The 14,563-nt window shown below is 38.3% G+C and overlaps 1 protein-coding gene across 6 annotated transcripts in view; it reads right to left on the minus strand.

Moving 5' to 3' along the window:
* The window catches only part of mast4 (microtubule associated serine/threonine kinase family member 4), a 95,991-nt gene that overhangs the window by 60,232 nt on the left and 21,196 nt on the right, over nucleotides 1-14,563 (minus strand). For all 6 annotated transcript variants that reach the window (XM_008423467.2, XM_008423466.2, XM_008423465.2 and 3 more), the window contains exons 2-3: nucleotides 14,406-14,559; nucleotides 8,990-9,123 (exon numbers count right to left, since the gene is read on the minus strand). In XM_008423467.2, coding sequence (XP_008421689.1) covers nucleotides 8,990-9,123; nucleotides 14,406-14,559 — 288 coding nt within the window. The remainder of the gene's footprint in view (nucleotides 1-8,989; nucleotides 9,124-14,405; nucleotides 14,560-14,563) is intronic.

Consider the following 14,563-nt stretch of genomic DNA (forward strand, 5'->3'; position numbering starts at 1 on the left):
ACGACTGGCTGTGGTTCTAGCCAAACTCGAGAACCAAACAGAGGGACAAGATTTAAAGCTGCAGTAGAGTTCTGAGAAAACCGTGGACTTCGCCTAAAAATTTCAACAATCACACCTTACAGGACCCTCCCAACAGCAGAGCCTGCCAAGAACTCGATAAATCGTCTGTTTTCTTGCAACGTTTGGTCGTTTCTCCACCATTAGCATACCTGCAACCTTGAGATTTTGAAAAGGTTGCCTGATAATTTCAGATTCAGTATTCAGAATAAACTATTTTAAAGCTTGGATCCATCCTGCTTTGCATCTACGTGAAGGAAGAGTCAAGAAATTTCTGAAGGCAAAAAGATTCAACCAGGTACACATCAGGAATACTTAAACCGGTCGCTGAGTGTCTAATGACTCAGCGGTCATTTGAGCTAAATACCTTTGAGCTCAAAGAGATAAATACCTTATAGCAACGCAAGCACAAAAGATTTACCTGACTACAACGTCAAATTGTAAAAGGTCAAATGCAGCATTTTTAAAACGACTAAGAAATTGAGGGGTGAAATTGGAAACATCATTCTGTTTGATATAAATAGTTAAAAGGGTTGCAGAAAGCTGTTAAGGGGGGAAAAAAAAGACCTATTATTTCTCAGCGCTGTTATATCTGAGAACTGCAGCCCACCTGGAGTACCAAGAAGTGCGACACGGTAAGTGCCTGGTTACAGAGAGAAAGACTGAAACCCGGCCAACCACTGAAAAGGACATTCAAGAGCAAAAAATAATAATGTAAAGACGGATTTTTAAAGGTTTTATCAGGGATTTATGAAGAAACTGACGGACTCCGTAAGTTAAATCAATGATCGAATTGTAAATGGAGTTATTTTACTTCAAGAAATTATTTAAAACAAGTGTCATGAAAAAATATTTGTTCACTTACCAACATAATCGGTAACAGTTGCCCAATAATTATTCACAAATATTCACCTAAAACGGGCAAAACTTCACTTTTGTTTGAGTTATTCAGATTTAATTAGATCTTAGAATGATAGATTCTACAATAATAATAATAATAATAAAATGAATCGTCAAAACTATAAATTAATTTAACTTTATCTAATAACTGTGCTCACATTTCAAAATGGAGACCAGTCTGCACACAGGACATGCGTCCAGTATTTCCAATCACCCAACCCTGAGGCATTGCCATAATGGAATCAACCAGCATAACCTGTTATATACACATACATAACCACATATCCAGTGTCAATTTCCAACAATTTCATGCCCTGCTGCAGCTCCACAAGGCTGAGTTTTCAGGAGCCACAGACCTTCCCAGTAAATCTGCATCTCCACACCATCCTGGGTTATTAGCACTTGTAAACTTCACTCTGTGCTGGTGCCAGTCCTATCCTGCAATTTCACATTCTGTCTCAGTCTCTGTTTTCATTGCCCCAGCCTCTTCCTCCCCTCACCCCCAACCTCTCACTCATTTCCATTCACCGTGCTCCTGCTCTGTGAATATTAAGTGGGCCCCTTCCTTTCTCCCACCAAGCTCCAATGATTTCTCTTCTAGCAAGTACAGCAGAACTGGTGCGGCGTGTTGTCTGGCAGGTGACCACCACATCAACTTTTCTCATTTCCAGTTGTGTTCGACAGGAAGCTGGAGGAGTGTCTTTGCAGATGGAGTGACGGTCATTTGTGCCGTTGCGCTGATAAGAGAGCCGAGATCTGTTTATTTGAATAAACCCCTGAAGGCCTCATAGACGAGGATTACAGTAGTCAACTTTTTCAGCTTTAACAATGCCTTCCAGATTACCTGAGGGGAATAAAAAAAATCCTACTATGTTCAACAGCCAAGTCTTGAGCTACAGCTGTGTTCAACACACCGGCTACTTAAAGGAACAATTAGGAAAAAATCCACGTTGGACTCAAAATAAAGATTATTAGCTAGGGGATGGCTAGGGGAAAGACAAGGGGATGGCTCTTTACTTTTGGATTCCAACAAACATGAAAATCTACAATACTCAATTAGTACTTCACTAATATTAAAACAATTACTCATTTAGTAATAATGACTGCTGTTCATTTACCAAATAACTACTGCTATAATTGTATATAATTATTAGCTATAATTAATAAATAGCCAATGATCTCTGATCATCACTGGCTAGCAAATAATATCCATTCAGAGCAGAATCTGTGCATTAGTGTCATGATTGACAAAAAATACTTGCAAAATTTTTCTTGCAAAAACTAAACAATTACAAACAAAGTAAAATTGCTTTGAGTTTCTGCGCCAGCATCAGGCTAGCCATCTGAGCTGCATCAGGGCAAAAGGGAAACATCAGGGACACATCTAGGTCTCCTTTCCTCCTGCCAATTGAGCAGCTCAGGTCGTTTCAACAGTGTTTGGAGAGAAAAAAAAGGTAAAGTCAAAGCTGGCACTGAAAGCATGCAGAGAGTGCTGATTGAGTGACCTGCAGCCTCTGCTTTGCTTGAGCTTATCAGACCGAAAGGTGACCTGTAGATGTAAGAAAAGCAGAGGAGGGGAACGACCTGCGAGCGAAACATTAAGGGGAGAAAGAGTCAATTCCCTCCATACAAAGCAATAAAAAACTGTATCAGCCAGAAGCCAAAGAAGAAAATCAAGGCATGATAAACTCTGCAGGGCCAACCTCCCCTATGGATAGGGCCAATCTTTCCACCTCGACAACAAGCAAAAATATTGTAACCGAGAGCAACCAATAGCTGCAACGTGGGTCCTCTCCATTTTCAATTTAAATAAACCTGTAAATGTTTGCATTGATTTGATGAATTAGGTCTTCATCAGTCCACTTGGGAAATCCAGCGTGTCCTCTCGTTATGCTCTAAAGAAGCAGCCACACTGCAAAGAATGCTGCCACTTTTGAATCGCACCAGAGAGAAAATGATATCTCAAATAGAGCAGATGGCACGGCTGAGTGTCAAAGCGAAACTACTTCGTCTACTCCAAAGGTTTTGCATTTACATCCCACACAGATGTTTACAGGTAAAAAATATAAAATAAAATAAATAAATTAAAAAAACCACCATGTTTGTGTTTTGAGGAAGTATGACATCAATTTCCAAACATGGACTTTGGAAAATACAAACAGCAAAGGGGAGGGAGGGGAAAATGAAAGAAACAGAGCAGATAAAATAATTACAATATGTGTATGTGATAAACAAGAATTTCTTTTTCACAATATTTGTCAAGAATGACTTAAAATCTCTTCTAACTTAATAAAACTCCCTGCAGCGAAAGAGTAGATGTATCTGTTTTGAAAAGTCATTCATCCTATATTTCCTAAGCTTTTGTTGTCCCTCATCTACTTCATGGCTTTCGTGAGGATGAATGTGAAGGCATAATGGCCAGCATGAACAGAAAGAGAAATTAACAATGTAGGCTCTGTACCAGTTTATGCAAAAGAAGATATGAACATTAGTTTAAAGCTGTGACCGGTCTTTAAAAGAAAAAAAAAAGAAAAATCTTTGAAAGATTAAAATCTTTAAACCGTCTTTAAAGAAGTCGCACTCTCGGCAGGTTTATGGTATTTAAAGTTGTGTTAATTTCCATATTATAGTCTAAGTAGAGGAGGTAGTTTACCGTCTTGAGGAAAGAAATAAATTAAAGTTCAGGAGTTCATTATGCTGTAAGAAGCGCAGCACACTCACAATGCCCACGCAGCCTGCTCCGCTCCCATCAATCACACATCTCAGATTTGCACTTGACTCACCCTGCAGCCACAATTGACCAATTCACCTAAAAACAATATGTATAATATGTTTGTTTATAAAAACAAACAAATTATACTTATAATGTGTCGAGTTTACTTAGAGCTCAGGCCTATATTTCCAGTTAGTGAGTCGGACTGGATCAGGCTCGGGGTGGATTGGACTTTTTAGACCCGATCTAAACTCTGGACTGTATGAGTTGTGGGATAGAGAGAGAAAGAAAGGTGAGCTACTGTATAAGTGAAAAAGACAAAGAGAAAAAATGTAGATGGACAGACTAGCAGATGGATAATTCAAACCAATGGGTTTATGCTGACAGATGGTAAATGAGTAAATGGATGACTGGGCAAACAGAAAAAGAGAAAGCTTGATGGTTAAACAGGTGGATGATGGACAAATAGACAGACTGACAGAGGTCTGGATGGATGCAGCTTTTAGAACATGGAATATTAAAATGTGGGATTTTTTCCCCCTCATTCAGATCAACAAACAGGAACAGAAACTGTCAAAACCCCTGGAGGTCTGTAAAATGCTTTTCTATCATCCTAGTCGATTGTACGGTGCTCATTAGCCAACTCAGGCCAACAACACAGGGAAACTCTAGAGCTGCTGTGTCCTTCCTTTAAAATGAGTCTCGTATGTAAACACATGTATATAATATAGTTTGGTGCTAAAAGCCTTCCGCTTCATTTCTGGAGCTTGTAACAGCAGCTTCCAGTTACTAACTGGACATCTTGTCCTCCAAAATAAATTAAACTGTGTTTGATTATCAATCATTGCAAAGTACAAAAACGTCCAGCACTAAACTATAAGCCCTAAACTGCTGAATAAAAACAAGCAGATCGATCTTTAAGTTCTGATACGCCATCATAAGCAGCCCTGCAGATAGTTTACACACCTCCAGAAAATATCTTCATCCACTAGTTTTATTTTCTTAACACTGTGGCAACACTTGCTTATGTGCTGCCACACAATAGTTTTTTTTTTTGTTTTTGTCTTTTCAACAAGAAATTGCTGTGACCACCATGATATCAGCAAAGGACATCACAGAGTGGCAATTACCAGGGAAAATGAGAAAACACGAAGGCACGACATCAGGATTATGACAATCTTATCTCCATATCATGCCAGGAGTGAATTATTGATTTTCTGCCAGAGAGCATCACGGTCAAGAGGCCAGTGCCATGCCTGTGACAGAGCAACGAACACCCAGGGGCATGAAGGGGGAGCGCAGAGGAGGCGAGAAGGCAATAACAGGGGTCCAAGGCAGGCAACGAGGTAAAGCAACGCAGGCAGAGGAGAAAGCTGAAAAGATATTGGAAACAGGGCAGAAAAACACATTCAATTCCAAGTTTTATCTTTTATTTTATATTCCTGGTGCCTGATTTGGTACTTTTTGCATATTCCATGTTTCTACCTCCTTTTTTAGATGGTTGAATGTAACAACCATCTGTTTTAAAATCCTGTGCCTCCATTTGAGGTTTTGACTGCAAGTATTTTAATGATGTGATCCCACCATGTCCCTTACTCCCCCTGAGGTTTAACAGGAAGTCAGCTTGTGTCACCCGCTATTTGCCTTCGGGCAAGGCCTGTCACACTTTAACATGAACCTTTTTACAAGGCAGCCAAATAAAACTAATAAGAAGAAAAAAAATTACCATTTGTACAGCATTTTTCTTTGATGATTTAATGGCCTCGACTAGTTAATTGCCCAAATATAAGGCCAAAACTGATGTTTTTAATGAGGAAAAGGCAATGACATTTTTAGCTGCAGTAATAAGAATGGAAATGAACCATCAACCAAGGTGAAAATGGTTTCTGTTCGTCTTTCAGTGAGGTGGACAAGGAAAAAAAAAGAAAGTCAACTTGGGAGAATTTAAAACTTTGAAGAACATATTCAAAGAAAATTTTAGGCCATGTCTTAGCAAGTCAAAGACAATTTAAAAAAAACTAGGAAAAGATTCAGATCGCCTTTCCTGTTGTGGTTTAAATTTATTATTCTCAAAACATAAAAAAAAAAAAATGTGAAAAATAAACTGCCTTTAAAATTAATAAATAAATCAGCGTGGTCCATTATAACCTAAGCAAATCTCACCAAAATCTAAAGTTTAGGTGTGATAAATATCTTAGAATCAGCATTTCCAATGAATTTTTGAAGAGGGTTTCATTAGTAAAATATGTCACTCCAACAATATTGATGAAAACTGTTATGAAAATCTTTAGATTCAAAGTTAGGAGATGTAGAGCCACAGAGATCTGAATTAGTTGCCGGCATTAAGGAAAGCGACTAATATATTGTTAGCAAGCAGAGTTTATAGCATGGCAGCGGAAACACACAAAACCAATCAATTACGTATCCAAGCAGTTCTTTTGCGACCGCTATACTGAAAAAATTGAAACAACTATGACAATTGCAGTTCAATATATTGTGCAGCTCCATTTCTGAATGTGCTGTAAGCATTGTTTGACTTGGCAGCCTCATACTGTAACACAGCCTGCGTGCTGGCAGCCCCTCCACTCAATCATTTTCAGTGACTAGATTGCTGTGCTTCCGAGTCTCATAACCATCAACGTGACAGATGCTGTTCTGTCAGTGTAATTCACAGGCATCATCTTGGCTTAATTACGGCCCCTGTTAATGATTGTGTTGTGATACGTTTTCAGAAAACCCATCTCCTCCCAAAACAGAAAAACTCATTTTCAAACTGATGATCAAAACTCTTAGAAAAAGAAAGGAACAGCAAGATTTTGCTACCAAGGAGCTGAAGCATCTGTGGCTTTCGTTTTACTCGTCTTTCCCAAGCTTTGTGGAAAGCAATGGAAAACAGACCACCTCAAAGTAATGTGTAATTGGACAAACAATATACATGATTTTCAAAGTCAGGCAAAAACGTGTAGGAGTCTAAAGCAGGGTTAGAAAATAACATAATATTGTAAGCTTTAAACATTTTCACATGTTCAATCCATCTGAAAAATAATGAATCAATGAGGCACCAAAGAGGATAAATTTAACTTTTGAGGAGCTGCAGAGGTCTACAGCTCAAGTTGAAAGAATTTGTTGACTAATTGTAATGCACTCTACAAACGTGGCCTTTTTGGAAATATGCAGGAAGAAAGTCATGTACTGCACAGAATAACTCTGGAAGAAAACCTGCTAGAAGCCACAAAGAACGTCTGACTGGGGCAACAGAGCAGCTACTCTAAAAACACAGCCAGAGCTACAATGGAGACTAGAATTTCTTACAACTCAAATTTGTATTAGCAAGAAAAAACCGAGTCGTTGAGGAGGTGAGCTATTTGAGAGGTTCTCACAGTTTGTGCTCCATTATGTTTTCAACAAAAGAAAACAAAAAAAAAAACTAAAACCTTATGCGTTTGCTTACACTTTAAATTTAGGTGCAATACAAAATAATAGTGGTGTGTCGTTTCACCTCTGTAAAATGGAATATAAGCTTATGAGGAACAATCTGAGGTACATGGGTAAAATATGTGCGACTACGTCGCCCAAAATGCACATCAATACTAGATGTCAACAAAGTCTGTAAAGACCCAAATAAGCTCTAAAGTACAGTCCTGCTACAGATTCAGAGAATGAACGTTCCTACATTTAGCTGTTTCCATTTTTACAGCTTTTACTTAATTATCAACATTAAAATGACTTACAACAAATGCAACAACCAACCACCGCTGACTGATTCATGCTTGGAAAAACAACAACAACAACAACAAAACAATACACTTTTCAATCACGTCTCAGCCTCGCCTTGGCAAGAGAAGGCAGAATGCATTTGGCCACAGGCTCTCATATCTCTCCCGCTGAGCTGTCCTTATCTGGTGAGCAGTGACCTTCCAGTGGTGGTTGTCAGATTAACCATCATCTAAGAGGATCAGTCAAGAAACACAATAAAACAAATCTCACAATTCTGGCAAAGTCAATGATGTTAAGGATTCTCTCAGGTTGTCGAGCTGTAAGACCCAAATTAAATCAATGCATGAGCTGCAGGACAATTATGTTACAGGGAATGATGTGATCACTCACAGCAGGGCCAAAATAACCAAGGGGGCTTTATATTGTGCCTGGTACAAGAAAGGGAGCTCAACTACCTGAGGATGAAGGGAAAAAGCACCAGCGCCCCCATGTGTGCAGAAATATTTTACACATACTGAACCTAACTTTTTAATACTGATAAACCTGATCAGACGTGACCTATACATATATGAATGTTTTGTTTGTGCAAACATCTAGCTATAATTTTTTTTTATGAATTCTGCAAATAAAACAAACATTTTCCTTACAGTTCAGGTTACAGTGGCTTTTCTCATGCTTGCATCGCAGAAGGTCTCGGTGTCATACCCACAGTTCTTCTAAAAGCCGCCTCAAACATACGTGTGGACACACAGACATGAGCTTCACATGCTTTATTAAATTAACCTTTTCTCAAAGTGACATAGAGCACACACATGGGAATGACTCTCAGCCTAATGTCATTAGGCTGGTCTCTGAATTTGATTGTATCTCACTGCTCAGACAATAAGATCACGACAGCACACTGTGCGCCGCTGTGGGACGACAAAGCAGAGCACGAACACAGTGAAGGTCATTTTTGTCCTGTGGTTAAAGGAAGGATGAAGTAATATGTCAGAAGGAGTTCTTCAGTATTTTCTTTTAGACATGCCTTGATAGAGAATGCTGCTCACGTTCTCACTAAAACCAGGAAGATGGAGCACGTCACCCCAGTTTTAAAGTCCTTAAACTGGCTCCTTGTAGCTCAGAAAATAGAGTTTAAAATATTTAGTACTGAATGGTTTGGCACCAAAATACGTTAAAGATTTGCTGTTGTTGTATCGACCTTTATTAAATGTTGGATATAATTTTCTTATTTTTATTGAGCAAAATCACTCTAAGAACTTTTCTCAAGTAAATAGTGAAGTAGCCCATAAGTCGACTGTATAACTGCATTCTGGGTACATATTATGCATTTGAACCAAGGACCTAAAACGGGAAGAGTTTGGTCCGATTTCACCTCGACCAGTGAGGAAAAAGGGTACATGTGTCTTTCTGTTCGACTGCATGCGTTTTATAATTACTAGCAATTTATGTGGAAGCTTTGGTGAAATATATATTTTGATAATCGTTCCATATAAACAATTGCTGGTTTGTGAGATCACAATCTGCTCAAATGAAGCAGAATTTGGTTTGAACGAAACATTAAGGCCAGCAGGATATTAAGCAGAAATAGCGATCACTCACCGCGCTGGAGGTGAGGGACGGGTCCGACTTTCCAAGGTTCAGGGATCGCATGCGCACCAAATTAGAGGTCTCGGATGATGACTGCAGCATCGTCTGTGTCTGCTGAAGGCTGGGGGGCAGCAACAGGTACTTTCCTGTAAAAAAAAAAAAAAAAGGCAGCTAAATCATCTGAAAGGCTGCTTTAATGCATCAGATTTTCTTTGAACATTTCTTTGAAAACTTGAATATGATTTGGAGTCATTTTTTGCCAATTGCAAAACTTATTTTCTGTGTTATGGAAGACACCTTATGGTTGTCAGAGAAGTACTGCATCCCCCCCCCCGTTTAGAAACCACCAGGTGAAACGCACAAAAAAACAAAAAACTTTAAAAAGAATAAGCAGTTCACCAGGATTAACATTTTAGTTCTGTACCGGTTTACTCGTACCACACAAGTCTTAAATTACAATGAGCGTTTAAACTCTGAATACACCTTTTGTAGCAGTTTGAACTTCACTCGTATTTTCAAATGCCACCTGCAGCAAAAGAGACAGAAATCCTTCAACAGTTTTGCATTTTGTAATAACCTTTATCAAGTGCAGGTCAAAGGAGGCCCTACGACATGAGAAAATCCCTGCTGTCAGCTCGTGTTAGGCACGTTAAGATAAACCTTCTTACTTTGTGCAAACAGGAAGTAAAATGGTTAAATTAGGCCAAGGGAGGGTAAGCGTATTAAGAGCTCACAACCTGAACTACATAATCCCACAATAGAGATATCCTAGTCCAAGAAGGAAAATAGGCCAAAAAAATAAAAACATTAGTTCACTCAATGTTAATTTTTGAAAAGCAGCATTTAATCAATTTCTGTGTCTTGCAGCTAGATGGCAGTAGAAGCTGTTTAGTCTACTCCATCCATTATCAGTGCCTCCTCTTATCACTGAGCTTCAGTACACCAAGATAAAGGATGGCAAACTGAAAATGACCTCAGCAAACAAATCACACCATAATTCAATGAATCACTGAGTCGCCATAAATACTTTTCATCATTCTGAACATTTTTGATTTTATTCTACTATCAGGAAAAAACCAACAAGCTGCTGCTGTTTTTTTTCCTCCAATAAAAAACTAACAAAACAAAGGAAGGGAGTCTGAGCTCTAAACTGCAAGAGGACATCTCCAGTTCATTCAGCCTGAGGCAAGCATCTATTTTTATCAGGTGATATGATGAGCTGCAGAAAGTATGTTTGAAGTTCACTGTCCTGCTGACAAGATTTATTAAATCACTGAACGCAGGGCTTGATTTACAGGTGGACTTTTAATCCACAGCTTTCTCAGAAACGCTCAGGAAATATTTTCAAATGTCTGCAGATCAAATATTGACTTGGAAAAAGAAGTCCCACGCATTTGAAATTTGATGCATATTTTAATGCTCAGACATAATCAGCATCAATGGTAACAATGAAACAAACCTTAAAGTAAATTCAGAAGCAAAGTCGCGCAAGATTTTGTTTGTCTTGAACGGTGATCTTCAAGAGCTTCAACCTTTTGAGATTTTACTGTATTTTTCCTTGCTGACTTTTTGGGACAAGAATATACAGTTTCAGCTTCTTACAAATTTTGACATAGGATGCAGATACCAGCAAAAATTGTGTTTTCAAAGAAAGAGAAAAAAAATTCTAATTAACATAACCTATAATAAATCATCAGCTGGAAGCTGCAACCATAAAAAGACAAGTAATTTACAGGCAGAATAAAGGTAACAAATAAGAAGGTTCATGTATTTTGCGGTTTTCATTGGATAAAATATTCTTTTAGCCCAGGATAAAGTCTGACAGACTGGAAATCTCATCTTGAAGCTTTAATGCCATGTCAATAATGACAAATATAAACAAAAATAATAATTTTTTTTGTGTTGAAAAAAGTCAAATAGCCAAGCATAAAACACCAAAATCTGAACTGAAACATAACTCTGAAACCATTGTCTGTTCCGTCTCATCTTCCTCAGTCTCTCTATGGCCAATGATTTAAACCCAGGAAAATTAAAGTGTGAACAGACAGGATGAGAAGGGAAAAGTGGGGCCTTTCCTTCCTTACTGGCAAATGTTTTCCCTCATGACGGCCCTTCACCTCCCGGCATAACGGAAACCGTCACAAATAACTCAACACTTGGAAAGGTGTGTATCAGCACTTACGTGTAAATGGGTCAGGCTGGATTTCAAAATAGACATTTATGAGAATGTCAGATCCCAACTTTGAGTAAATATTTCAACTGCGTTAAGACTTCATATTGCGAAAAATCTATCTAAAATGTGTCTCCATTCGCAACAAGTCAAGGGTGGTTCCCATTTCACTGATGTAACCCTTCAACCTTTAGGGAAATTAAGTCACAGTTTCGTTTTTTGTAAAAAAAAAAAATATATATATATATTATATATATATATATAAATTTAACATTTGTTTTCCTTCTTTGACGCCACACAGTCAGAAGAACATTACTTAATGTTTGCTGACCTTTCTGGTGAATAAGTGAATAATCCAGCTCTTTAATTTACACTTAGCCCTCAGTGTTGTGTCTGCTGGATATGAAAATTAGCTGCAGAAGTCAAAAACAGAAAAAATCCAGTCTTTGATCAAAAGGAAAGACATTCATCATGCTTTAACTGCACAACTAAAGCTGACTAACTGGCTTCAGGTTTGTTTATATATCCTGTTTTTTCTAGATCAGCTACTAAAGGTTAATGCATTTATTCAAAGCTGCACAGGTTTTATTAACTGAAAGGTTAACATTTTCATCAGCAAGGTGAAGCTCTCTCCAAATACCTCAGAAATTACGCTTTTAAAGCTACATTTTACACAGAGCCTGAGTTGCTCTAATTTACTGCAATACGCAAACAAAGCAGGCAGACTGAACAAAGGAGACATTTACTGGTTTGTGTCTTAAGGGAGAATTTATTTTTAAGACCAAAACCTGGGTTTGAGAAGAAAAATGTAACTTGTGATCAGTTGTTTTTAATCCGACTGTCTACTTTGATTTTAAAGAAAATGCTGAATATGTTTGTGTATTCTGGTTGTTGTAACTTGGTGCATCAAGACCAAAAGTAGATTTTTGATTTTAACCGTCATTTTCCTGATTAAAACACAGACTGAATAAGTAGATTTTAAAAAATCAGTTTAAAGTTTATTGGACATTAAATAGTATTTGAATTTTTTTCAGGATTATTGTCTAGTCTTTGGGGTTTTTTTTCAGCTTTTCTTAAACTCCATCCTAAACTTAAAGATGCAAGAACAAAAGCCCAGCCAGTCGATTCTGTATTTTCTTTCTGTCCACACAGTCAGTGCCGGCTCCCTTCTTGCACACTAATCCACCATGATGAACAGCCTATTAGTGGTGCGGCCGCCCTCACCGACTGACCGAGGAGTCATTCAGCTCATTCACCGGGTTTGACATCGCAAACTGAGCATGACAAACCAAACACACTAGAAACCCATGAGGTCATTAACACTCCTGACAGATGGGAGTCCGCTCAGCAGCAAGGAGGCCAGAGGGAAACATTGGATAATATTAATACGAGAAGTACAAATCCGGGTCAGTTTTATGCTTATCAAATCTATGACCAAGTCACTTACTAGTCTAAGGTTTTGCTTTTTTCCTCTAGTAACTTTCCAGTTTTCTACAACATAAAAATGTGTCTGTACAAAAACTGCAGATGTGCAAAAGGTTATGTTAAAATGCTCATTTTACAAGAGAATTTTAATTTTTTTAAGGTGCATAGTGCTTTTATTTCCCCCAACAATGAGAATCAATAAGTGATATTGATGATGGAATCTGTATTGTTAAATACTTAGCAATTCCCATTCCTAGTTGATAGGCTTGAATAATAAAGATTCCTCATTGATCTGGACAACAACACTAGCAGAAGAGTTTAGTTAGTCACCGTTTAAATATTTGCGTGGCAGGATTTTGGTTGCCTGATAGAAAAGTATACAAAATAAAAATCTGTAAGATTTTTTACTGATTTAGTGATGTAGTTCTTTACCAAGTGATTTAGTTATTTACAAAGAACTAAATCACTCTTTGTTTTCCCCATAATACTGCTGAAAATCTTGTCCCAGCTCGTTTTTATGAACCTGGTGTCGTGCATCGTTTCACCCTGTGAGCTGCTAGTTTTGACTGGCTCTGAATTACGTGTTACAGCCGTTTTCCTGTCGTCTTTCACACCTTACAAAAACAAACAAAAAGAAGATTAACCAAAAAAGATTACGCAGGTAGCAGAAATGAATAATAGCTGAAGCTGGTTAAAAGGTAAAATCTTAAATAATGCTTGCTTTACAATAAGACTATTTAATTAGCAGCCCACAGACTGAATCCACCCTGCTCACTACTTGAATGTGGCCCTTTGAATATGTTAAAAGTAGAGGGAGACAATCTATTCATACTGAAAAGTCACTTTGCGTAAGAACTAAATCAAACAGGGTGCTGTGCAAAAGATATAATTCACACATTAAGCTCAATAAACAGGATGTTAACCAATAAACCTCCACTTCAGTTTAATGGGGTTTGATCTGGTAAAAGTCTTTTAGTTTTCCACAACTTCCCTCTGAGGCAACTTTTATATTCGCGTAGATGGAAAAACACTCAGCGACTTGTTGGAAAGCCTGTGATTATTTCGTCTGAAGCGGCTCACTAGACTTGCCCGGCAAGTTTGGAAGCTCTCTCCTGCCCTCACCTGGGAAGGCCCCGGGGCCGTGAGCCTGCGCATGTGAACAGATTTTCTTCAAGTCATTCTGAGCAAAACTGTAGCTTAAGAGAAAACCGTTCACAGGAGGATCAGCCAATCCTCTTTTTGAAAACGCGTCCAATCTTGTTTAATCCGCTGAACTTGTCAAATTTAAACGTTGACTGATAAATTACACAAAGTCATTAAAATCTCGCCCCTTCCTACTCAAACATATTTAAAGTCAAACATGTTTTGACTGGCGTGAAAAGACGTTAGCTATTTATTTCCATTAACCAACAACAATGTTGGTCTGTAGGCAGAGATGTGGTTACCATTAGTGTAAAATCTTTCTGTGAGTGTGATATGACAAATCATTCTTTAGCTGCAGGAGGAATGATTAGTGAAGCCGGGTTACCGTCAGGAGGCAGCAGGAAAATGATCCAGATGAGCCGACTTATTGTCTTAGTAGGATTAGTTACTGTAAACATGGGCTGTGCAGGAATCCACAAACAGTCCCTCCATGTGCTTTGTGCTTTTCAAAACAAAATATGTCATGCATTTCTCATTTGTATGCCAATGCGATGAGTCATAACAGTGTTGTAAAATAAAAACACGAGGGCAAATCAGAAAGAGGGAACTACATAGAGCATGTGTTAGATTATTTTTAAATCAAATCTGGTGGTAAAATGTAAAGAACAAACACAGAGATGAAGAAATTACCCGTCAAGCCACCGCCGAGACTTCTTCTACGAAGCTGTCTTCCATCCTCGCTGAGATGCCGTTTGAATTTGAGAGCAGGACTTAATCCGTGGGTTAGCTCAGGAATACTGGACTTTCTCAGGAGGTTCGGAGGTGGGTAGAGAATGTAGTCCAACTGC

Source organism: Poecilia reticulata, linkage group LG12, assembly GCF_000633615.1.
Source record: "Poecilia reticulata strain Guanapo linkage group LG12, Guppy_female_1.0+MT, whole genome shotgun sequence".
NCBI lineage: Eukaryota > Metazoa > Chordata > Actinopteri > Cyprinodontiformes > Poeciliidae > Poecilia > Poecilia reticulata.